Source organism: Crinia signifera, chromosome 3 (genome assembly GCF_055691185.1).
Source record: "Crinia signifera chromosome 3, ASM5569118v1, whole genome shotgun sequence".
In the NCBI taxonomy this organism is placed as follows: Eukaryota; Metazoa; Chordata; class Amphibia; order Anura; family Myobatrachidae; genus Crinia; species Crinia signifera.
In genome coordinates this window covers 187,574,747-187,602,151 of record NC_139219.1, presented here as the reverse complement: position 1 = coordinate 187,602,151, position 27,405 = coordinate 187,574,747, and the positions used below count along the sequence as shown (strand labels likewise).

The 27,405-nt window shown below is 41.5% G+C and overlaps 1 protein-coding gene across 2 annotated transcripts in view; it reads left to right on the top strand.

Moving 5' to 3' along the window:
• CNR1 (cannabinoid receptor 1) overlaps positions 1–26,777 on the top strand; it is a 92,125-nt gene extending 65,348 nt beyond the window's left edge. For both annotated transcript variants that reach the window (XM_083177111.1, XM_083177110.1), the window contains exon 3: positions 22,004–26,777. In XM_083177111.1, coding sequence (XP_083033237.1) covers positions 22,059–23,447 — 1,389 coding nt within the window. In that variant the 5' untranslated portion in view covers positions 22,004–22,058 and the 3' untranslated portion in view covers positions 23,448–26,777. The remainder of the gene's footprint in view (positions 1–22,003) is intronic.
• Positions 26,778–27,405: the final 628 nt, after the last annotated feature.

Below are 27,405 nucleotides of genomic sequence, written 5' to 3'. Positions count from 1 at the left end.
GAAACTGGGACATGAGTGCGTATGAGACACACGCGCATCCCAGTCAGATGGAGCGCCTCTGCACTGGCGATCACCAGCGGAGACATGCTGGCGATCACCAGCGGAGACATGCTGGCGATCCCCAGCCAAGGATCAGAGGTGCTTCATCTGTAGTTATTACTTATTTGTCATCAAACTGTTTTTTGGGTGGTTGGGAGAAGTTGCTCTTGAAGGATGTTTTGCATCATTTTTTATTGGCTGTGTTCTTAGGCAAAATTGTGAGTGATTCCACTCTCTCTGCTGAGAAACAACCCCACACATTAATGGTCTCAGGATGCTTTAATATTGACATGACACAGTGCTGATGATAGCTTTCATCTTTCCTTCTCTGGAAAAGCATTTTTCCAGATGCACCATACAATCTGAATGGGATTCATCAGAGAAAATTACTTTACCCCAGTCCTCAGCAGGCCAACCTCCAAAAGTATTTGCCTTACTGTGCATGCAGTTGCACTCACACCTTCCTGCTGCCATTCCTGAGCAAGCTCTGCACTCTCGGTGCGCCGATCCTGCAGCTGAATCTACTGTAGGAGACGTCCTGGTACTTTCTGGATGCCTTCTTCACAACAACTGAACCTCTCTTCTTGTTCTTGATAATCCAATAAATGGTTGATTCATTCTTACTAGTAGCAATATCCTTGCTGTAAAGAACAAAGAAAAGAGAAAAAGCAGTGCTAGAATTATCCCAATCTTTTTTCTAATCACGGCACTCTAGAGCAGGCATTCCCAACCACGGTCCTCAAGGCACACCAACAGTGCAGGTTTTAGTGATATCCAGGCTTTAGCACAGATGGTTTAATCAGAATCCCTCAGATACTAATTAAGTCACCTGTGCTCAAGCCTGGATATCTACAAAACCTGCACTGTTGGTGTGCCTTGAGGACCGTGGTTGGGAATGCCTGCTCTAGAGTATCAGATTTTTTTCTAGGCCCCCAAAAATATATATCAAATGAAGTAGATTGTGTTTATATGTGCTTCTTAGGTTCAGTTATGTGGTAAAGGTGAGGATTTGGTTCTGATTGTACACATTTTATGATTGGCAGCCACCAGCACTGGTTTTGTCCAGAAATAATTGATCATAAATAATTAGAATTGGTCCTGGACCACCAACCCGAGGCGCACAGTTTGGGAACCACTGGTCTTAGTATTAAATTTTATGACACATTAAATGTAATACTTAGACTTATTGATATATGTATTTTTATGATAATTCTAGCGCTGCTTTTTCTCTTTTCTTTGTTTTTTACGCACTTGGGGAACTGACCATCCCCTTAAGCAGCAGCTTATCAAGGTGACAAAACATAAACGGGCGCTCTAAATTAACCTTGGTTAATCATTGTGTACTATATCCTTGCTGTAAAGCCCTTTTTGTGCAAAGTAATGATGACTGCACATGTTTGCAGGTTAACAGATAAAGCACCATCCTCCTTTTAAAGCTTCCAATCTGTTATTCTAACTCCATCAGCATGACAGAGTGATCTCCTGATTCACTCAACTGTGTTATGAGAGAATCAGTGACATGATGTTAGCTGGTCTTTTTGTGGCGGGCGGAAATGGAAATGCAGTGGAAATTTGTTTTTGGTATTAAGTTTTCAGCGCTCTTGTCAAAGTTGTTGGACTCTGGAGGGTAAATATTTGAGAAACCCCTTATAGATATGCAGTTGACTTCATCATGAGCAATTCAATGCTTGGACCAACACTTTATGGGGTGCATTCAATGGTTTTTGTTTGCTGTGACAGTGAGCAGTGCTGACCGCTCACTGTAACAACTCACAGGGTAAGTATTTAACTGGTCCCCCTGCACATGCCGTTTCCCCCCTCGCTAGGTTTTTGTAGCAAGGGGAAACTGGTGTGTGTGGCCTCTAAAACAGCGAGACTCGCAGCTAAATGTAGTGGGCTCCCTGCATTAACCATGAACCTTGCTGTTTGGAGGAATCCTTGCTATCCTGTGACAGAGAGGATTCCCCCGGAACATAGAATATGAATTGAATTTGGCCCTTCATGGTATTATTTTTGTTCATTATTATGGTTTTATGCCTATTTTCATCCTACCAACTAATCCACCTTGTTTGACCTAATAATGAGTGTTTTATCAATTAAAAGGCACTATATTCAGTAGGCAAGCTATAACACATTAAAGGTGCACTGTTGCATAGCTTATAGCACACCTTAATTTAAAGTTTATATGATACAATACATGAGAAGAAGACAAAGGCACTTTAGGTTAGTGAAGCAGTACAATGGGCTTATGCATGATATTTCTGCATTGAAAATATGACAAACTCCCTCAAAGGATATTTCAAATCTGCTTTGAAAGCTGTAAAATCCTTACAGGCCTTCTGGGGATTCTTACCCTTTTCGAGATTCATGAGTTTTGCAATGGTGATTTTGGAGATTAGAATAAGTTATTAATACCATTTGATGCAAATATAAGTAACTGGCTTTAAAATGGCTTGTATTATCATAGTGCAGAATTAGTGTTATATTATTTAGGGGGAATAATGCAATGCTTTAAACATTGTTATTTCCTTCCATTATCTATAACAACCTGTAGTCAGATCATATACACACAGACGCACAGAATATTTTAAGTTGTGAGTATGCTGACTTGTGGGAGACAATAACCTATCCAGTCATGAGATCATGTTAGTAAGATCTCCCTATAATGTCTAAGGCAGGGGTTCCCAAACTTTTTTGAATCACGGCACCCTAGAGCATCAAAATATTTTCAAGGCACCCCTAGGCCAAATGCTTCTTATCGAGAACTTCAGAAAAAAAATATTAAATTAAGTGCATTGTGTTTATATGTCACAGTTATATGGTGAGGGACAGGACTTGCTTCTGTTTGTCCACATATATTATGATTGGCAGCCACCAGCACTGGTTATGCCTGTTACATTGACCATAAATAATATGAATTGATCCTGGTCCACCAACCCAAGGCACCCCTGCAAGTGTCCTGAGGCACCCCAGGGTGCCTAGGCACACAGTTTGGGAACCACTGGTCTAAGGCATAGCTACCATAGGTGCGAAGGCGGCAGCTGATAAGAGACCCAGAGCTGAAGGGGGGACTACTGTATCTTCCCAGTGTAAGGTAAATGTATGGTATAATTGTGGCTATTACAAACTTCTGCACTGGGGCCTGCACATATCTAGTTACACCACTGAGAAGTGCTATGGTGGAATAAGGAGAATGGAGAAAAGCAGTGTTAGTTGGAGTATAGATGTGTCCAGTTAAACCTTTCTTTTTTTGCTTCATTTGGCACGATATGCATGGTATGGCTATGCTGCTCCTCCATGAGTAGAGAGTGGATAGATTCTAAAAGCTACAGTATGGCTAAGAGTCAAGAGTAAATGGCGTAGCAAATTAAGCCTTGATTTTAGAAAATCTATATGTAGACACATCTGTAATAATGTGGAGTAATTATGGTGTCAATTTCTACTCTCTATATAACAATATTTACATATCTTTACAACTATAATTTGCTGTTGCTCCATGTATCAAATGGGATTAAGTTATTCAAACAAGGAACCATAACACAAACTGGGCACACTATCATGTTTAATAAAATAAACATGACAAAGTAACAAAATATAAACTGGGGGTGTTGAATGTGGCATATGGGCGGGATGTACTAACGGGAAAATGCGGTAAAACACCCGTTTTACCGCATTTTCCTATGTATCAATACCCGTCCGCCCCGTTTTCGCAAGGGAGGGTATCGCGTGGCGATACCCTATAGAAGCCTATGGGCTTCTTTCGCCGCCCGCCGTCCGCGCGCCCCCCCCCCCCCCCCGTCCTCCTGTGATCATCTCCTCCCCCTGGTGTCACAGCCGGCAGGACATCCGGCTTCAGGGGGGAGGAGGAGACACAGGGGGACGCTGGCAGCCGCCGGGAGGTGACGGAGACCCCCGCAACCCACATCACAGGTATCTCGGGGGTCTCCGTTACCGCAGCCCGATGCTGGCCGCATATGTTAGTACATATGCGGTAGCATCGCGGCGGCTGCCGTGCGAAGGGCGGAGATGTATGTTGATACATCCCGCCCATAGTGTAAACTGGGAGTGCTACACTGTGACTTAATTTGAACTGAGTGCTCTACTGTGTTACTTAATGCATAGTATGAATGGGATGGATGGTGTAGTACTGGGGTAGCCGACCCTAGTCCTCGAGAGCTACCAACAGTGCATGTTTTGCAGGTCTCCTCATTAGCTGATTAGCTCCATCTGTGTATCTTTTAAAATGTGTCAGTGATTAATGAGTGCAGCTGTGCAGCAGCTAGGTTGTCTGGAAAATGTGAACTGTTGGTAGCTCTTGAGTGCTAGGGTTGGCTACCACTGGTGTAGTATAATGTGTACTTAGTCACTGCAATATAGTACAATAGAAGTAGGGGCGCTAAAATGTGACATAATGTTAAGTGGGGTATTACAACGATGCATAATGTGAAGTTGGAGGCACTGTGTGGTACAATGTTAATTGGGAGCCCTACAATACAACACAAATAAAAGGCATGACTATGGGACATAAAATTAACGATGTCACTACTATAAAATGAACAAATGAACACTCACTGCATAGAGAGGTTTCTTTCTAGAAGCAATGGGGAGTGTGCTCCTTACAAAATGTTGCTATACTGCTAACACAATTCTATATATTCCCCATGTACCTTTCTGTAAGTGCTTTGTATATTTTTAGTATCCCATTCAGTGGCTGATAGTGAAGCAAGGACTGAGTAGCCCACTTTGCGCAGATGTTGAAATACCACTTGGTGCAGATTATTCATGGGAATATGGCTTCATTTGTGATGATTCTGCATCTCATCCACTATCAGGAACACACCCAAAAAATACCGTACCATGCCCATAAAACAGACTCCATGCGGGTGCTCAACCCTGTTACCACCAAAGAATGCGCAATACATTTTCAAAATATTTCTGACCTCCATGCATCTTATTCACAGCTGTTACTCTCTATGCCTGGACTCTGGCCCTGTGACTGATACTGCTTTCACATTGCAAAAACCTGCTTTCAACCCGATTTTCTAAACGTGTCTTAAAACTGGTCAAAAGCCAGTTAAACCCCTTTCATATTGCATGATGTAAAGGTATATTGCAGTTTAAATACCGTTTTGTACCTTTCAGATTCAACCCGTTTCACCCATAGAAAGCCATACAATGTATTTTTAAATGTTTTTTTCCTGCTTGTGGGCGGGGATCAAGTGTGGTTATCATTTGTAGCAAATACCGTTTCTGAGCTGTTCAGACTGCAGGGAAAACGGCTCAGAAACGCGTAGGATCCTGCTTTTAACACGTGTCAAAATACCGGTTTTCTGTAACCGGTAAATTGACAATGTAGCTTTCACATTGCAGCTCGAACCGTTTTAAAGCACTAAAAAAACGTCAATATACCGTGTTACAGCTGCAATGTGAAAGGGGTATGAGATGCATGTGCAGAAGAAGAATTTCTCAACTTGGGGTTTGGTCTTTTAGATCTACAGTGCCTGGTCTACAATCAAAAGGTTGAAAACTAATGGTCGACAGGGTCACAAGGTTTACAGTCAAAAGGACCATAGGATCAAAATGTCAACATGGTCAAAGGGTGATATTGAAAAGGTCGACTTAAATTTTCTTTTTTTGGGGTCGACATGACTTTTTTGGTGTCTATGTCGACATAGGTTGGCATGGACACCATAGAGGTGTACCGCATCCTTTTACATGGCTCGCTGCTCTCACCATGCTTCGGGCACGGTGCCTCATTGCGCTCGGCGCACAATTATATTCTGACTCTGTGCCCACATAAATGCTAAAATACGAAGAAGTTGTTTTTTTTTCCAAAAATTATGTGAACTAAAGCCACAAGACCCTATCATTGGCAGTGTCTTTCTACGAATCAGCCCCTATACTGGTATCCGTGATTTGTTTTATCATTGATATCCTTATCTATATTAAATTGATGCATTATTATAAATGTCCCCATCTTCACACACTAGTGCAAGATTTTCACCCTGCAACACAGCCATGAAGTCATCATGATTAACATTGCTGGAAGCACTGCTGATCTATCAAGGGAATAACCACACTTTTGACAGCTTGTCCAAGCATGCTGGCTAGGCATCATTGTATAAATATTCATTACCTACTTATTATACAGTGTATGCAAAATGCCAGTGATTGCTAGCAGTCATTAAGGGACCCCTGAACATAAGTAAATGTCAACTTCACCTAAAGAATTGAAGTGTTGGTACTACCAATGTCCAGCTCTTGAGAGTATATTACCATGCAACACTAAATATTCTATGCTGAAATTTTTCTACAAAAATTATATATAACAAGTACTAGGCAGTACTTACTGTATGTAGCTAACTTTTGTAAGGGACATCTGTGAAATACTTGGTTTTCTAGGACTAGACTACTGAATATCAATACAAGGGATACGGTCATTAGGTCTACAACAACTAGGTCAACAAGCATTGGGTCAACACCACTAGGTAGACATGCAGCAAGGTCGACATGGGTTAAGGTCGACATGGGTCAAGGTCGATTTGGGTTTAGGTCGACATTGGTCTAGGTCGACATAACAATAGGTTGACACAATCATTAGGTCGACATGGGCTAGGTCAACAGTCAAAAGGTTGATGTGAGGTTTTTCACTGTTTTTTGAGCCGACATGTGCCGACAGACGGTATTTCATGCCCTACCATCCACTAGGGCGTGGTGGGAGAATAAAATAGTGTGCCCGAAGCTTCAAACTGTGTTCATGTCGACTGTGTCGACATTCGGGGAAAAAAACTGTGAAAAAACCCCATGTCAACTTTTTGACTGTCGACCTAGCCCATGTCGGACTAATGCTTGTGTCAACATAATGTCATGTCAACCTAGACCCATGTCGACATTAACCCATGTCGACCTTGCTGCATGTCGACCTAGTGGTGTCGACCCAATGCTTGTCGACCTAGTTGTTGTAGACCAAACGATCCACACCCCAATACAAGATGGCTTGAATAAGATATGATTGGAGTTGTTATCGCTGCTGGCTGCGTACATGGGTTGCTAAGTTTAGAAAACAAGGTTGCTGCAATCAAATAGTCAGCACCCAGAAAGAAAGTAAAAATGACCATTGCAGAAATTGAGAATGCATGTGCAGATCCTTTCGCAAATACCAGACCATCGAGGAGTACTGTACATCGGCACCAGTCAAAGGCTTACATAAATCTGCTAAAGCAACAGGCAGGAAGTGGTCATTACTGACATCAGAGACCCACCCAAAAATGCCTGGGCACACCTGCAATGTGACAAACACATCCACAAAATGACACATCTACGCCCCTTAAATGCTCACTTCCTGTTATTCAAACTATTATAGCATTGAAGCAGAATGCGTACCCACAAATTATTTGCAATCTGCACACGTGCAGTCTTTCAATATTCCAATGCCACAGACCTGTACTGCACATGCATCATACGGGTCCAGCGCATACACAAAGCACCGAACAACAGTATTGTGTTGCATGTGCTGCATATCTGCTGGGATCTGAATCAGGCTCAAGATTTCTGTCACCAGCTTGTCACATTTTTCTTTTCCTTTGCTGATTATTATTCTGGAAATAAATTGAAATTTCAGCAGTCATAAAAATATCTATCACTAAACTCCTAAGTTTTACTTTACTGTTCATGTTTATTAATGGATACAACAAATCCTGCCAAAAATAGTTTTTTGCAGTATTATATCAATTTTAAGCTTCATTGATATTAATTATTCTTAAAATTCCATTGATATCACAGATACATGTCTTCAGAATTTACTAATGTTTCCATAAAAAAATGCCAGTATGGGCTATTTATCAACCTCCAAAACCTATAGACAGCATGTTCTGCATCTGGAGAGGGGTCTTCTTATCCATCCAGAATTTATTTTGGCAGGGGGAGCAAAATTGCTAGTTACGCCACTGAGTAAGCCCCACAGCATGGTGGCGCCACCTTCCATTACCAAACTAACTTATATCCAATGACTCTTGGCACTTCAGTGTATACAGAGTATGATAACCTCCTCAACTATCACCTCTGTTTAACATTCTCCCGTACATCCGCTAGGGAAACTGCAATGCTACCATGAAGCAATAGTACCAAGATAAAATGAATTGTTAATATATTTCAAGGTGCACTCAGTTAAGATCAGAAAAACAAAGTATTTTATTAGGTATCAGACCAGTGGTGTCAAACTCATGGCCCTCCAGCTGTTGTAGAACTACAGGTTCAAGCATGCCCTGATACAGATTTTATATAATGGATTGCTAAAACTGTGGCAGGGCATGCTGGGATGTGCAGTTCTACAACAGCTTAATTGCCATGAGTTTGAGACCATTGTATCAGACTATCAGAAAAAAGTGAAGATAATTGTATCATCTGTATGTATCTTCCCTATTTGTTACACAAGTTTCACAAGTTATTTATTATTTTTAAATGCCTTACAAGCATATCTAAAATCTTGCTGGCTTATTGACATACAGATGGAGCCAGCCTGGTCTTTGCAGGGGATGGCGGCAGAATCGCCAGCCGCCATCCCCCGCCAGCCGCCATCTGATCTGCGAAAGGGGACGCGCGTCCCCTTCCGACGGCGCCACCCCCGGGTCCCCGCCGGCTTGCCGGCGGTCACCCGGGGTCCCCACCGCCTCCCCGCTCCCCCGCCACCTCCCCTAACCCTGTCCGTCTCCCTGAAGCGGAGACGGACAGGGTTCCCGTCGCCCCGCCGCCCGAAAACTGAGACGCGCATGTGCATGAGACGCACGCGTGTCTCAGTCAGATGGAGCACCTCGCCACTGGCAGATCGCCAAAGGAGACAATCTGGCGATTCGCCAGCAAGAGGGAGCCCGGCTCCATCTGTACTAGCTGCAGTTCCCAGCTACAACACTACTGCAGTGGATATCATCTGTACAGGAAGCTTTCAGCATCCCAGGGGATGGACTGCCGATAGTCACAATACTGACATTAGCATCCCAACTACAGTCAGGAGATCGTTGCTGGATGCTGACATCATTAAGGCTGCTGGCACAAGAATTCTGAAAAGTAAGCAGGCAGAGAGTAGTATAAGCATTATTCTGGGAGGGGGGGTGTTAAGTTTAGGTATATTGGTGGTCTTAGAGTTAGGCGGAAGTTAGGGTAAGGCTTTGGGGTAGGGAGGTAGGATTAGCTGGTGGGATGTGGGGGTTAAATTAGGGTTAGGTACTAGTAGCAGGGAGGTTTATGATTAGGATGATTAGGGGAGATGGTTAGGGTTAGGGAGTGCAGGGGGAATGTAGGTATACTTACCTGACCCCTGTCAGGATTTCCTCCATCGGGATGCCGGCATTGGTATTATGACTGCCAGCATCCCCACTGTCAATCATCCGATTGTATGCTAGGAGTTCAGGACCATTACAGTGACCTATATTTCAAACCTTATGTGAGGACACACAGTAATGGTTTTAAGTGAAATACCATATTAGCTGTTATACTATTTCTGACTACAGTCTAATTATTAGTTTACATTGCCAGATACAGACAACTCTAGAGAGAGAGAGAGAGAAAGAGAGAGGTAGAGAGAGAATAGATATACTCCCTACAGAAAGACAGGCAGACAACAAAACCTACTGGCCCTTCTTATGGGGTTTCTGTCAGGTCTCTCCCCCCACACTGCCTGTTCCTGCCCCTGAGCTGCATGACAACCACTCAATCAGCTCAGCATTTGTGATCAGCAGGGCTGACTCTGGCAGAAAGGACAGCAGAAACAGAGATTGGGGCACAGGGCCGGTGCTAGGGTGTTCGGCGCCTCCCTGCAAACTATAAATTTGCGCCCTCCCATATTTTACATAGATAGAGGTGCATGCTGAAGGCACACAATAAAAAAAAGGGTGTATAATGCCCGTAGTAGCAGCACCTCTTATACACATAATGTGGCCAGTAGCAGCATTGCTGTAACTAGACATTTTCGTGAACTGTGCCAAAAAAAGAATTAGTGCCCCAAACACAAATAAATACAGGGACCGTGCGCACCGAAGACGCTCACAATTAAGGGCCGTGTCCACATAATAGTACCAATGCACATTACACCACATGTTACTCAACACACGTTACTCACATTACACCACTTATACACATTGCACCAGCTAGGCACACTGCACCAGGTAGAGCCCCTTAGACGTACTGCACCAGGTAGTGCCCCTTAGACGTACTGCACCAGGTAGTGCCCCTTATACACACTGCACCAGGTAGTGTCCCTTAGACGCACTGTGGGAAATTTACTAAGATGGGAGTTCTATTTCAAATGGGATGTTGCTATGGGCAACCAATCAAATACGATGTATTATCTTCTAGGTGTCATAAAATAAATAAGACGTAGATTTTGATTGGTTGCCCATAGCAACATGACATGTGAAACAGAACTCCCATCTTAGTAAATTTCGTCCACTGTGCCAGGTTACGCACACCGTAATGCCTATTACACTTTATATGCTCATTCCCAGGTGGTTACATGATCGGTATCATAGGAGGTTACATGCTTGTTGGCATAGGGGATTACTGTACATGCCGATTGCCACTGTGCATTTACATGTTTGTTGCCCAGGGGGAATTACATGCTTGTTGGCCAGGGGGGATTACAAACTCATGCCGAGGGTGATTACATGCTCGTTGCCTCAGTGGATTACATGCTTGTGGCCCAGGGGGGATAACATGCACATTGACAGGAGCTTTAGAGGCACAGCGCTAACGCTCCTGGTGCCAGCACTCTGGGTAGCAATGGGCACCCTGACAGACGCTAGACATACAGGGGGACTATTAGTGTCTGTCTCCTGTAAGGCTGCGTAAATTTTTGGAGGGTTGCAGGGTCTCTGTATGTGGACAGACACTGAGGCATCGTCCTCCCCACTCATTTATCCCAGCTTATTATTTTTTTTTATATAAACTGCATGCATCAGGGGATAGCTGAAGGAGGGGAGCACCTCCATGTCACCCCAAGTGGCTCTGCCCACTGTAATAGTTCCACCTATAAATTGCCCTTCCCTCACCCAAAACACTACATACACACACACACACTTTATTACCATATATTTCTGTCTGGCTGCTGGCAGCTCGTCCTCTGCTTACTCAGCCTTGCTCCTTCAGTGTAGCTCCGCCCCCCGAGTTCCGTGTAGCCACGCCCCCTTTCAGGTCCTGATCAGCTGGATCTTTTAACGGAGGTGAGGGGACTTTCATCCTGCCGCTGCTGCTGCCTGTCAGATAGTGTGACAGACGCAGCAGCCGACAGACAGCAACAGCAGCCATCAGCGGGGATGCACAGCAGATAGAGCGCCTCTCTTGCCCGGCGCCTCCCTGCTGTGCATCCTTTGCTGAGCGGGTAGCGCCGGCTCTGTTGGGGCATCTAGTGGCACCCAGCAGCACTGCACTCAGCAGTGATGCTGATGGTAGGCTTTCTAAACACTTTGCACCTCAGCAGAGTTATCCTTTGATTGCTGTAGTGTCTGTGGCCAACACTGACTGGGGGGGGGGTGGGTTCTGGGTACCCAGAAACTACCCCTACGTGCGCTACTGCTTATATGGTACATAAAGCCTGAGTGTTCAACCACCCAATGTGTGTGTAGCACATCCCACACCCAAGAGTGGTTTATCTATCTTAAAATATGGTCCCTGGTGTTATGAAGAAGTTATATACGAGATCATGTAGGGGTACTACGGATGGTGTAATGGTTAACATTAATAACTCACAAAATTGAGGTCATGGGTTTGATTTCCATCATGGCCCTAACTGTGCGGAGTTTGTATATTCTTCCACAAATTCCAAAAATATACTGGTAGATAAATTGGCTCCTAACATAACGAACCCTAGAATTTGTGCGTGTACATGTAGTAGGGAATATAGAATGTAAGCTCCACTGGGGCAGGGACTGATGTGAATGTTCAAATATTCTCTCTGTAAAGTGCTGTGCTATATAAGAAACTGATAATAAATAAATAAATGTAGGGCAAAACAGATACAGAATGGTTGACAAAACAGTCCAGTTGAAAAATAGCTATCTCCTGTGTGTCAGAATTGTTATGCTTGCTGTCAGCGAGGCAGTGGTATGGTAGTTATGTGCTGCAGTTTGCTAGGGAGTGATGTGCTGATGTCAGTGAAGCAGGGATATACTGATGTCAGTGATGCTGTGATATGTCAGCAAAACTGTGATGTGTTGCAGTCATTGAATCATTGGGTAGTGCCATGACGTGCTGCTGTCAGTGCGGCAGGGATGTGCTGCTGTCAGTGAGGCAGGAATGTGCTGCTGGCAGTGAATCAGGGATATGCTGCTGGCAGTGAGCCAGGGATGTGCTGCTGGCAGTGAGGCAGGGATATGCTGCTGGCAGTTAGGAAGGGATGTGCTGCTGGCAGTGAGGCAGTGAGTGTGTCTTTTTTCAGTGAGTACTAGTGTCTGTTTGGAATGAGGCCTTTGTTTACAGATGGGGAGTGATACAGCTGTGCCACTGTGATGTAGTTTTGGTGACAGTTGGAAGTAATACAGGTGTGTGATTGTTGGAAAAAATGAAGGGTCATGTGATGTAGCACGTCCAGTTATGTTAGTGGGATTTCTGTCATTAGAATACACCTTTATATACAGTGCCAGCTTAAGGTCTAAATGGGCCTGGAGATGAAAATTATCAAGGGCCTATTATGCGCAATAATAGGGGTTGTGGCCAGCACTTAATAATGTGGGGGGCGTGACCAGTGTTCTGTTTGGGTGGTCTGCTCATGGGTGTGTCTCTATTTGTGTAAATACTTTCACCTAATTATATATGCCTGGAAAAGGCATGGGACTGGCATAGAAAAAATGTAGGGATATATATTGGCGGGTGCCCTCCAAAGGTGCACCCACAGGATGCCGATACTAAGATACTTGCGGGGTGAGGCTTCACTCCAGTCATAAAAAAAAATACTGAGAGCCTAAACTTGGTAGACAACATTTCAGCACCTTTTTTGTGGTCACCTAAGTTTACCAAACCATATACCCCTTATACAAATCATGCAACACAATAGTACTGTACTTGCCTCTTACACATTATGCTACATGGAATGAGCCAAAATTCACACCGACTGAGCCAAAATTTACACTATGGAACATGGATTGAATCAAAATTCACATTATGCCACACAGATTAAGGCAAAATTCACAGTTTGCCACATGAATTGAGCCAAAATACACACTAAACCAAATAGATTGAGCAATAATGCACAATAGGGTTCATAAACAGGGGCATTACGTGTATTAAAAATTTACACCATAATGCCCATTACATGTTAAGCCACACACCATAATCAGGGCCGTTTCTAGACAATTTAGCTCCCAGGGCAAAGAAATAAAAATGCGCCCCCCCCCCCCCCCCAAAATATATAACATGGTACAGAAGAAATTGCGCGCGCCTAAGGCGTGCGCGCCGAAATAGGGGGTGTGGTTTATTTGTCGAAAGGGGCGTTGCTAAATATAAGGGGTTTGGTCTAGCAGGACAACAATTACCTTACATCTCACTTTTGCGACCTGCATGACCAGACATTGGTTACCGCAGGAATTGTCATTGTCCTCCCACACATAAGTTGGCCAGCTGAGGGCCACACAGTGACCTAGTACACCTCACAGATCAAGGCCAATGACAGCCTACTTAAATCATTATACACTATTTATCCGTGATTCCAATTACACATTACGCCGCACACTGTGATGACAATTACACCTTATGTCGCACACCATGATGACAATTACACATTATGTCGCACATCATGATGCCCATTAGACCCCCACACTGTGATGCCCGTTACACTCCACACTGTAATGGCAATTACGCAATACTCCCCACACCGTAACGCCTATTACACATTCGGTACTTGTGTAATATATGGGCGCCCGATTTTTTCATTGTATTGCATCGCATCGCATGCAATATAGTGGCATACAATTCATGCGATGCGATTTTTCATTGTAAAGACCCAATTTTTAATTGTATAGTCACCCATGGGTGATTTCATACCCCCACTATCCAACTACGCATGGAGTTGACCTTATATAGTGTGGCGAGCGCAGCGAGCCACCGAGCCGGAAGCGTGGCGAGTGCAGCGAGCCCCACGAGGGGACGCAGAATACATGTAAAGTAATCTGCGTCCGCTCGCCACACTACAGTATATAAAATCAACTCCATGCTTAGTTGGATAGTGGGGGTATGAAATCACCCATGGGTGACTATACAATGAAAAATCGTGTCTTTACAATGAAAAATCGCATCGCATGCCTTAAGTAGTGGCATGCGATGAAAAAAATTGGGCGCCCAGATAATACACAAGTACCACACATTCTGCCCCACGCACCGCTGCTGCCGTTTACTAATATGCCCCCACAGTGCCAGATATGCCCCCACAGTGGCAGATACGCACCCACATTGCCACACATATGCCCCCACAGTGACAGCTATGCACCCACAGTGCCACACATATGCCCCCACAGTGCCAAATATGCCCCCACAGTGCCACAGATCCGCTCCCACAGTGCCATACATATATGCCCCCACAGTGGCAGATATGCCCCCACAGTACCACACATATATGCCCCCACAGTGACAAATATTCCCCCAGTGCCACAGATATGCCCCCACAGTGGCAGATACGCACCCACATTGCCACACATATGCCCCCACAGTGACAGCTATGCACCCACAGTGCCACACATATGCCCCCACAGTGCCAAATATGCCCCCACAGTGCCACAGATACGCCCCCACAGTGCCATACATATATGCCCCCACAGTGGCAGATATGCCCCCACAGTACCACACATATATGCCCCCACAGTGACAAATATTCCCCCAGTGCCACATATGCACCCACAGTGGCAGATTTGCCCTCACAGTGCCACACATATGCCCCCACAGTGACAGCTATGCACCCACAGTGCCAAATATGCCCCCACAGTGCCACAGATATGCCCCCACAGTGCCATACATATATGCACCCACAGTGCCAAATATGCCCCCCCAGTGCCATACAAATATGCCCCCACAGTGGCAGATATGCCCCCACAGTGCCACACATATATGCCCCCACAGTGCCATAAATATATACCCCCACAGTGGCAGATATGCCCCCACAGTGCCACAGATACGCCCCTACAGTGCCACACATAAGCCCACTCACTGTCTGTGTCTCAGCTGCTGGCTGATGATGGTGATGATTTCCTGGGGACTCGGAGGGGAGGGGAGCGGAGCGCACATCACGCGCCTCGCCTTCACAGTGTGTGCCCAGCCATTCATAGCTCGCGGGCTGGCTCCTGATTGGCTGCCGCCCGCGAGCTCTGATTGGCTGACAGCCAAGTGAGCGAGGGGAAGGAGAGACGCGATGCGCTCCCCTCCCCTCCCCTGGGAAATTAAACAGCTGAGCTGTGGCGCCGCGGACGGGGATAGGGGGCAAAGGCGGCGCTGGGGGGAGCTGCCAGGCACCACGGCTGTGTAACAGAGGCTGACAAGCCGTGCGGCGCCCCGGGCTGCTGCACGGCTTGTCCGCCTCTAAAAACGGCCCTGACCATAATGTCCATTACATATTATGCCAAACACCATAATGCCTATTAAAAATTATAAGTGCTGCTTACCAACATGCTCATTGCCAGGGGTTTCATGCTCCTTGCCAGGGGTTCCATGCTTGTTGCCATGTGGGATTACATGCTCATTGCCAAGGGGGAATACATGCTCACAGTAACTGGGGGACAGCTGCCGCCGGGCAGAAATGACAGCCATTGACAGCCGGGCAGAGGGCAGGGGGCTGCCCGGTTGTATTCAGAGCCCTGCAGGTACCGGCTATTTGAAATAATACCCCTTTCACACCAGAAAATGCAGGGCCTGGCCCCTTTTACACCGGACTAGTCCCTGCATTTTCTGGTGTGAGGGAGAGAGAAACCCCCCTCCCCCTTCCCTTTAACCAACCAGCTATATCTTTGGAACCAACTGACCCATTTACATGAGACCAGTATCATATTGAAGAACTTTTGAGGAATTTCAAATGATTTTGGTCCTGTGAAACTGGGCCATTTGGTTCCAGAAACATACAGGGCCAGTCTCATTGGAAAGCCTGGAGCTGTAGCTCCATCAGGCCCATTGTTAATCCAGCCCTGTTTATATATAGTTTATTTTATATTTTTATTTATTATTTTTTATATATAAAATAAAATAAAACATTGAGAAGTAGAAATAAGAATATTTAGTTTGAATGGTACAATAACTCTTAATAAAAATGTGACAATGGAATTGTTAACACTAATCAAATAAATTTTCATAACAGGAGCACACACAGAGGGGTTTCATGTATCTATGCATGTACTTTATGCTGTACTCATGTATACTTGCTTTGTATGTGTGTCTCTATCTGCGATGTGCATGCATACTGTGTATGTGTGTATCCACTGTATACATGTATACAGATATAATCTATGCTCACACACAACCATTTGGAACCCCCCCCCATGAAAATCCTGTGTTTGCCACTGCATAATACCCAAATCAACAGTATATATATACTGTACAACTTACTGATGTCAATAAAATGTTGTTGATGTATTTTATTTTAATGTCCACTAATTTCTATCTACAAAGTGTACATATGAGTGTAAATCAAAATATATCCACATGCCAGTATTGATTGATATGGGCAAGATCACCTCTTTTCATTTTCTAGAAACTTTAGTAAATTTACCCCTAGGTAAAGTGTCCCTGGAAAACTATCTAGTATAAAACAAGAGTATTTTGGATTTCGTATACTATACACTTTGTAATTTAGGTTCAACTGTGGCACAGGTTCTCAAAGTTGGTCCTCAGTGCATGTTTTGCAGATCTCCTTACAGAATCAAGTGAAATAATTAGCTCCACCTGTGGATCTTTTAAAATGTGTCAGTCAGTAATGAGTGCACCTGTCGGGTGACCTGGAAAACGTGCACTGTGTGGGGTTCTAAGGACCGAGTTTGAGAACCAATGAACTATGGCAATAATATATACAGTACTGTATATGGTTGCAAGCAAGTAGAACAATGATCAGAAATGTACAGAAGGTAATAACATTATATTTCTGCATTTGGAAATGAGCCTTGCTAATTTTAAATGTTATTAAAACATACTGTAAATATATGTAAAAGCAAAAGTCCCATATACATACGTACGTACGTATGTACGTACGTACAAACATACAGCCAAACTGGCCATCTAGCCCTTCTGGGAAATGCCACAAGAGTGGGTGGACTGATTAAGGCCCGGTCCAATGGGCTGGCTGAGCAGATCTGCTTCAAGCCCTCTTGACTCATGACATACCTCCTTCAGATGCAACCACACCTGTCATGAGCACATAGAGTGCAGTGTCAGGGCTGGCTTAGAGCCCTGGTCCATCCCTGCATACATGCTAGTAATTCTTAGCACCCCTGAAAATGGGAGTTTTCTAGTATAGCCATCAAAAGTTCTCTGTAGCATGGAGAGATCCTCGACTGTTCTAATCGCCCGCACAGTTTTTTATCATCTGCAAAGATGGACGTACTGCTTTGTATTCCTTCCTCTATATCATTAATGAATAAGTTAAATAGAAGAGGCCCAACAATAGGTGCAACAATTGTATTCCAAAATGTCTATATATACACACGTCTGATATATTACATTTACAAATGATATGCCTGAAATTTAGTAACTGTAACCATAATCTTTGTAGTGAAAGCAAGATAAGCAATTCTGCTGTATTGTCCCCCTCAAACATGTGTTCCTGATACTGACACAAAATAAGTACCCCAGTATACTGTACTTCACCCATAATCTTATAGTAAAACACACACTTACTGTACACTAACTTAATGGTTAAAAGGCATTTTGTTGCAAAGCAATATTTGATGAATGGTTTGTGTGCTGCTAAGATAGACAAAGACAACATAAACCTTTATGAATATTTTAGTAATGGAGACTTTTGATCTTTGAGATAATTACCAGTTCCCCTGCTATTTTATTATACAGTAAGTGCTGGGCTTCTTTTCTGCAGAAGTATAAAGAACAGTATACAATTAAACTGAAAATCGCAAATGTACTTTAAAATAATGCTTTATTACAGTATATTGATATCATTTTTATAAACAAGAGTACTATCAACAGCATAAAATTATCAATGACTTAATGAACAAAATGGAATGAGAAAAGAAAAGTAAAAAGGATAAAAGTAGCAATTTATCTTAGCCCCGGTGATGACATCATACTACCTCAATCTGGCTGATAAAAGGATTATTGTACTGATGGTTGTTTAACCCTGAGGCATCTGAAGAGGTTGTAAATGTAATCTGGTCTGAGTTGTCAGAGGTCCAGGATTTCATTTGATTTTAAAAATACAGCCATTGGGCCCGATTCAGACCTGATCGTGCGGCTACAAATTTTGCAGCGGCCAGCATTCAGTTATGCCACCGCCACACTCGAGGGAAATCCCACCTTGAGAATCAATGTGATCGCTGTGCGAATGGATGTGTACATGCATTAAGCCAGTCCTGGTTCCTTAAATACAGGGGGAAAATCATGGGGTTCTCCCATACTTAAGAAACACTGGGCTCTTGGACGGATCCTGGTTCCAAAAATACAATGGACAAAAAAACTGGGGGTCCCCTATATATTGGAAAAGCCAGTGGTCTCATATCACAGTGGGGAACTACATTAAAGTGTAGTTCCCCATCCAGGGCTGAAGTCCAGTGCTATTCCTGCACCCCCCCCCCTGGGTGGTGGGGACCGGGTTGAGTGTAAAAATTTATAAAATCGCATTACTTTATACAGGAGAATTGTAAGACCCAACATGGGGGGCATTAATGTGCCCACTGGGTCTAGAAGTTCACCTGTAAACAGAATGAAGAAATAAGGAGACACATCCAGAACTGTAAAACTTTTATAAGCACACCTTTTACTCTTTAGTGATATTCTATCATACAGTACTCGCCTGCTCCTGCCTTGTCCTCTCTCTGCCATTGCTCACTCGGCACTGACAGCTGAGTGAGCAGCCTCTACTATAGTGGAGACAGAGACCCTGTGATGTCATACATCGGGTCCCCCACAGCTAATCAGCAGTGGGCTTCATGGGAGCTCCACGGCTGATTGGTTGTTCGTGGCTCCATAGAAGACCAAGGTAAAGTTTAACATGGACGTCTAGCCCATAGACGCCAATGTTAATTTTTAACATGGGTTTCTATGGAGCTGCAAACAGCCAATCAGCTGCGGAGCCCCCAGCCAATTGGCTGGGTGAAGACCCAGTGTATGACGTCACCAGGGAATCCCTCAGTTGGGGGAGGAGCCGCAAGTGTTTGGTTTGGTATTTTTTAACCGTGGATGCTTACATGGAATAAAGTGGACGTGATCTTTGGACAGATCCTTTCACAGGTTCCCTAATGGATTACTACTGGAGAAGAGGACAGGCCTACGGTTGACCCTATAGGGCCATCCAGTATTCCATTCTGTCCCACCCGTTTACTGCGATCTGTTGATGAAGGACTTTTAGCAATTACTAGGATCTCCCGTAATTCATCTGGGGGTCGAGCTTTTACCATGTGGCTCCGACCTTATGATACTCACTTTGCCACACAGTTCAAAATGCCCCCACTCTAGAATGCTTTAAAAACAGACTCAATACTTTCCTGTTTACTTAAGCATGTCCTTTATGCCCTTAAGTATTGTTTATGAAAAGCTTTTCTGTTCTTCATTGTTACTGTACTGTATTACATTCATTCTATCTTTTAAGCACCTTGAGTCCTATTGGAGAAAGAGCGCTATATAAATACAATTAATATTATTATTATTATTATTAAGTTTATTTCTAAATAATTCAAGGGTTGGGGGTTTGAATTCTTAATTGCAAAATGGATTTACGGACTGATGAGGAGACCGCCAAGAGCAGTTCTATCACTGCTTAAGGAATGCTGATATCAGGAGGTAACAGGCCAAATATAGACCACTCTGGGGTGAATGGAACATACTGTAGTTTGACTGTGGTCCATAGTAAATTTCCACATCAATCTCCAAAAATATTGCCGAGGACTGATTACATTTAGGGCAATTGGCATTATCAAAGATTCTTATTTGAAGTCCTCTAGAGGGAGAAATATAAGATCTGTGAAAAATATTGAAATACATTACAGTAAATGTGGCCATATTAAAAGTTGTAATTGAATATTCATTTTGAGAAGATCTTCAATAGTCAAGGAGGGAAAATGATTAAGCCATTGTGCCATACCAGTTTGCAAAGATGAGTGTTCCACAGAGACTCTAAGAAATGTATAAAATTATGAAATTGCACCTCTAGATGGAGACGATACCACTAATGCTGGGGTAGCCAACCCTAGTCCTCGAGAGCTACCAACAGTGCATGTTTTGCAGGTCTCCTCACAGAATCACAAGTGAGCTAATTAGCTCCATCTGTGGATCTTTTAAAATGTGTCAGTGATTAATGAGTGCAGCTGTGCAGCAGCTAGGTTGTCTGGAAAATGTGAACTGTTGGTAGCTCTCGAGGGCTAGGGTTGGCTACCACTGCACTAATGTATTGTCCATGTATAAATCTGTGAGCCAGATGTACCAAGCTTTAAAAAATTATAAAATGGAGAGTGGTAAATAACTAGCTCCTAACTGCCATGTTACAGACAGGGTTTGAAAACTGACAAGAGGTGATTGGTTGATCGTTTATCACTCTCCACTTTATCACTTTTGAAGCTTGATACATCTGGCCCTGTGACTACCTCAATTGTCTCTGGATCACACAATATAGAAGGTGGTAAAAGTGCAGGCACATACATACTTATATACATACACACATACATACATACATACATACATATAAACATACATAAATATAAAGCAATTAGCCCACTGTATTTTCCACTACATTAAATGTGATCAGGGTCATATTTCATGATTCTTTATTAGCTACCTTTGGAGTATGTCTTGAGTTATTATCAAAAATACTTTCTTTATCCTGAAAAGCAATAATTATATCATATATATATATATATATATTAAAATTGTGAACACAATTTATTTTCATGCACAAAAGAGTGTCTTTCCAAAAAGCGCCACCAGTAGTTGTCTTTTTTACCAATACACAAGTGGAAAAATGTATTTAATAAACTTTCCTGGAAGTCTAAAGGTATGAGTCCTTCTTCAGTTTATATGACTCTGAAAATAACTTCAAAGAAGAAGATAATAGTGCAATATTGTTTTTACACCATTAATTTTTAGATTTTAAATTACACTCACATTTCCTCTATAGAGGTAAAGCATGTAACTCCACTTATAAATGAAATGTGGAAATGTGAGTGTAATTTAAAATCGAAAAATTAATGGTGTAAAAAACAATATTGCACTATTATCTTCTTCTTTGAAGTTATTTTCAGATTCATACTGTATAAACTGAAGAAGGACTCATACCTTTAGACTTCCAGGAAAGTTTATTAAATACATTTTTCCATTTGGGTATTGGTAAAAAGACAACTACTGGTGACGCTTTTTGGAAAGACGCTCTTTTGTGCATGCATATTTGACTTTTTCTTTGGAGCTTTTTGGTGAAGGCTTCGTGTGTTCAGTACAGCAGCCACAGTACTTTTATTCTCTGCGCACAGAAAAACAGGACTTCCTTTGTAACAATTTATTTTCAGCATGTTTGCCTAAATAATATTTACAGCAATTTCAATATTTCATTTTTTATTACTGTACATGCTGCCTTTTGGAAGAAATTATTTTTCATGGTTATACAGATGTACTTTGGAGCTTGAATTGTTTGCCTTGATGGATTGTTTATATTTTATTTAGTGTATTATTATCATAGATTTACTGTAGATAAACAAGTAAAACAAATCTAGATAATAAGTTCATGTTTGATACTGTATTAGATACCATAATTAACTTATTTTGTTTTATGTTGTTTGCTTTGATACAGGTTGTTCCCACACATTCCATTCTCTCCATTGGTAGTATCTTTGGACCCTGAGGTGATGAAGTCTATCCTGGATGGCCTGGCGGACACTACATTTAGAACAATTACCACTGACCTTCTTTATATGGGACCAAATGAAGTTCAGTATGAAGACGCAAAGGGTGATATTTCCAAACTGGGATATTTCCCACAGAAACTGGCTTTATCCTCATTTCAAGAAAAAATAATAGATGGTCAAACTACCCATCATCTAAATACATTTAATGTAACTGATCTTTACAACAAGTCAAGTACTTCATTCAAAGACAGTGATGGCAAAGTGCAGTGTGGGAATAACTTCATGGACATGGAATGCTTTATGATTCTTACTCCTGGTCAACAGCTAGTTATTGCTGCTCTCTCCATTACTCTGGGTACATTTACTGTCCTGGAGAACATGCTTGTACTGTGTGTCATCTTGCACTCTCGTAGTCTGAGATGTAGACCTTCCTACCATTTTATTGGCAGCTTAGCAGTGGCTGATCTTTTAGGCAGCGTCATTTTTGTCTATAGTTTTGTTGATTTTCATGTTTTCCATAGAAAAGACAGCCCTAACGTTTATCTGTTCAAACTAGGGGGCGTCACAGCTTCATTTACAGCCTCGGTTGGCAGTCTGTTCCTAACTGCAATAGACAGGTACATCTCCATACACAGACCATTGTCATATAAACGAATAGTCACCAGGACAAAAGCTGTCATTGCATTCTGTGTGATGTGGACCATAGCTATTGTGATTGCTGTGCTTCCTCTGCTAGGATGGAATTGCAAGAAGCTAAAATCTGTATGTTCAGATATTTTTCCCCACATTGATGAAAACTATCTGATGTTTTGGATTGGGGTCACCAGTGTTCTTTTGTTATTCATAGTGTATGCATATATGTATATATTATGGAAAGCTCACCACCACGCTGTGAGAATGCTGCAACGTGGCACTCAAAAGAGCATCATAGTTCACACATCAGAAGATGGCAAAGTGCATATCACTAGACCAGACCAGACTCGTATGGATATCAGGTTAGCCAAAACCCTGGTCCTTATTTTAGTGGTATTAATCATTTGTTGGGGTCCTCTTCTCGCCATTATGGTTTATGATGTCTTTGGAAAGATGAACAAGACCGTAAAGACAGTGTTTGCCTTCTGCAGCATGCTTTGCTTGCTTAATTCAACTGTGAACCCGATCATCTACGCCCTTCGAAGCAAGGACTTGCGAAATGCATTTTGTAGCATGTTCCCCTCCTGTCAAGGCACTGCACAGCCTCTTGATAACAGTATGGAGTCAGACTGTCAGAATAGACATGCAAACAATAGTAATGTTCACAGAGCAGCTGAAAGTTGCATTAAAAGTACCGTTAAGATCGCCAAAGTCACCATGTCTGTGTCCACAGATACATCTGCAGAAGCAGTGTAAATCAGTTATGCTGATACTATAAGAAATAAATTATGGTCAAGCCTGTCCCCTTTTAATCTCCGTAAAATACAGCAGAAGATCAGTATCAATCAATATATCTACTATTCATAAAAAAACAATTAAACAAACATAAAATATGGGGATTTTATCATGAATATCAAGGTCATTCCGAAGTGATAGTCTGTTACACTCCTTAGTTTAGAATAAGAAGAGCACTAATTTTATTATACAAGAATATTTTTTAATTATATAGTTTCATTTATTTTGAAAACAAAATAAACAACTCAGATATAGATTTACATTTTTTAAATCATTGTTTGTAGTGTTTGAAATATTCTGTGTAGTCCAGTTGGACTTTTTCCTATGTATTGTACTTGTCAAAAAGAAACTGGAAGACATTGTAATACCTCACTTCATTAACAAGACATTTATTCAGAATATTTCAAGGAATTAGAGGTAATCTTCTAGTTGGCTAATGGCAGAGGAATTACATTTCCTTTGTAAGCGATAGATTGCAAAATTGAAGTAGGTTTTCTTTACTTGCACAATAAATGGAGACCTTGATATGCACTTGAATTTAGTATGATAATATGGAATTAAATTTGACATTGTGTACAGATCATTAGGAAAGAACACTTTTACATCTCAAATGGGCTTACTGCTTAAGTGTATTGTAAAATAATCATTACATGGGAGTAACTTCTCATTTATAGGTAATGGTCCAGGCATGTCTTAGAACACATTGGGTCTACGTGGCATGAAATGGATGCCACCTAAAAAGCAAGGTCAGGGAAGGCTCTCAGCTGTTTGTGCAAAGCAATACGGTGTATAATGATAATGTTGTGATCTTAATGTACTTATATTAGAGGTAGGTTAAAGTCCGTAATACTGTATACACTAATGATATCCTAAATGTTCTAAATATACAGGATATCACATATAATCTATTGAAAACTATAAACCTTTTAATAAGGTTTTATCTCATGTCTGATGTATTTTGTTTGTTTCCAGTAAGTCAGTGTAATGTGCATGTCTGTTTGTAAATAATTGAATACTGTAGGTCATCATATTAAAAATACTGTTTGACCGACAATTATGACTATGTATAACTTATAGCTCTTGTTGCACTATTTGCACATGAATTCAGTTTCTAAAATTGAGTTCTACCGAGGTATTTCTCAATGGACAGAGAATTTTATTTAATTATTTTACGATAAGTATTATCGAGGAGCTCTGAACAACAATATTTTAAGAGAATAGATCTAAAAACTTTTGTAACCTAAAATTGCAAATAAACATCACTAATATTTAAGAAAACCACTCCAGATTATTATTATTATTATTATTATTTATTTTGATAAGTAGGTATATAGTAAGATTCTGTCCAATGCATAGCTAAATCATTACACAAATAACATCAATACAAATACTCTGAAGACCATAATGGTAATTAATAGCTACAATAGTTTATTGGAAAACTTTATATGATACATAATACACTTTGGCAACAACACTTATTGAGTAATATGTAATGTGCTAATTGTATCATTTTAAAATTGTGAATCAGTAAAATAAGCCTGTCACTTTTAGAGTTTAACCAACACAAACAAATCAAGGCCGTCCATTGACATTAATGACCCATAATGGGTTTTAGTGACTTTTAGTGCCCAAGTAATTTCCTATAAACAGCATCCTTAATAACATGCTTTAGAAGTAATTATACTGTACCATAATATTTAGCAACATTAGTTGCATAAGGATCTGTCAACATTTACATGAAGCAGTAATGATTCTAAGAATCATTACGTAGTAAGGATAGTCTTTTTTATATATACTTTTATATTTTTTCTTCAAGCTGAAGGTATTAAAAGACATGAGCCCTATATACAGTATAACTGAGAGCAGTTTGGGGTTTTAAGTAGTAGAGAGGATGAAAAGTGGTTTCTTCTTTCCAGTCTCAATTTCCGACTGGAATGAGGGTATCAATTGCTCTCACTATTATAAGGAAACAGAAGCACATATGAGATTTTCATTCCACAAGCGACGGGTTCATCATTAGTATTCATGATAAAAGTGCCGAGTTTAAAATATTCTTTCTGTTGGAGCTCTGTGAAGATGTAGTGAAGATGTACTCTTAGAACTTGGACCTGGCAGGGCCTCCTTAATTGAAGTCTATAATTCAGCATGCTTCCAAAACAGATGGAAGGAAAGTTTACAACAGCACTTCATCTATACACAAGTGAAAGGCCACACTTCTAGAATAAAAATATGCAACATGTAGATCTACAGTATGCACTGAAACGTGGCGTAAACTACAGTCATTTAAACCTTGCAATGCCTGTTGGGTTGACTTATTGTTCTGTGCTAGTTGGCACTGTGCCTGACATTCACATGTTATACTTGTTGCTCTGCTGGCTGATTTAGAGCATGATGGAGAAGCAATGTTCTACTGAACATTAGGCAGCAGCAATGAGGTTAAAGGGGCATAGACACAATAATTTGCATGAAATATTACTTTTATTATCTACATGATCACATAATAAAATATGGCAAAAAATATATATATATTTGTATCTATTATTGAAAGTTTTACTGAGTCATTTAATTGATGGTATCTTAATTTAAGATCAAGAGTAAAAAACAAATAGCTTTTAATACTTCTATAACCAGACAATTTTAATCTATTATCCACTGACTAGTGTCTCTATCTGTTGGCCATGTTCTTGAGATTTGTTGAAAATAATTTCTGCACCATTCTACACTTCTTTAATGTTCTTTGCAATGCATTGAAATAAATGTATTGTTTTTTTTTCCCAAAATGAGCAGATTTCTTTTTTCTCCTAAATTTTTTTATGTAAAAAATATTACTACTGTAAACCAGCGTTGCATGAGTTTATACCAAAAATGAATGACATAAAATAGCATGGAACAGAATCTAAATATCGTTAGCAAAATAACTATTGTAGTTGGTGGTGTTGACACTTCCTCACATATACAAGCTATATGTGATAGATCCTGACAATAGGCACAGCACTAGCCCAGTTAGTGTACAGCCACTGTATTGATCATTTGATTGACTGTTTACAGGGTCTTGCTGACTTACACCAGCAGCCCTACAGGGGACTTCCTCATAAAAGGCAAATCCTTCGTTATCATGCTGGGAAACAATTAGCACCCTGCATTCTTTACAACAAGTCAGGTAATATGGATGGGTGAGTGGTGCTTTTATACCATGTCTCTAGAGTATAAATGTTAGGAATCTGGTCAACTTAAAATGCACTTTAAACCGAAGTATTCATACAATTGTCTATTGTTAAAATAAGTTACCCCCCCCCCCCCAACACACAAACACAACCTGACAAAATATAGACTTACAGTAGGTCTGTACCCTTTCAATACTCAGATCACTTTTTCAATCGTCGTTTTCAGCAATGTTCTCAGAAGCATGTTATTAAATATCAATCAATGAGTAATTAATGCTTATTAATTTTTTGTTTATTTACTGATATAGTTATGTGTTCAGGGTACAAATATGCCTAGAAACCTTATTCCTTCTCTTCATCTCCACATTATCAGCAAACAAGATAATGGATTCCCACTTTTGCTAGATTATTATTATTGCTGGTAGCAAAAGGAACCCACAATCTAATTGCAGTGTTGTTGCCAGGCATTCATTAGCACACTAAACCCAGGTCCGTTCTAGACCTAAGGCTCATGGGACTGCAGACATGATTGCACCTACAGCATAATTACTGCAACTATTTCCACACCACTGCTGTTCTTAATCACATGACTTCTTAGAGGAAATCTTTAAAACACATTAATAATGAATCAACAATGCAAGTAAATGAAATAGCACAATATGAACAGTGCTCCCATGTGTTTTAGTTGCATTAAGCGACATTACAAAAATGTACATTTGATATGTTCAAGACTCGTTAAAATGATATAAAAAGTA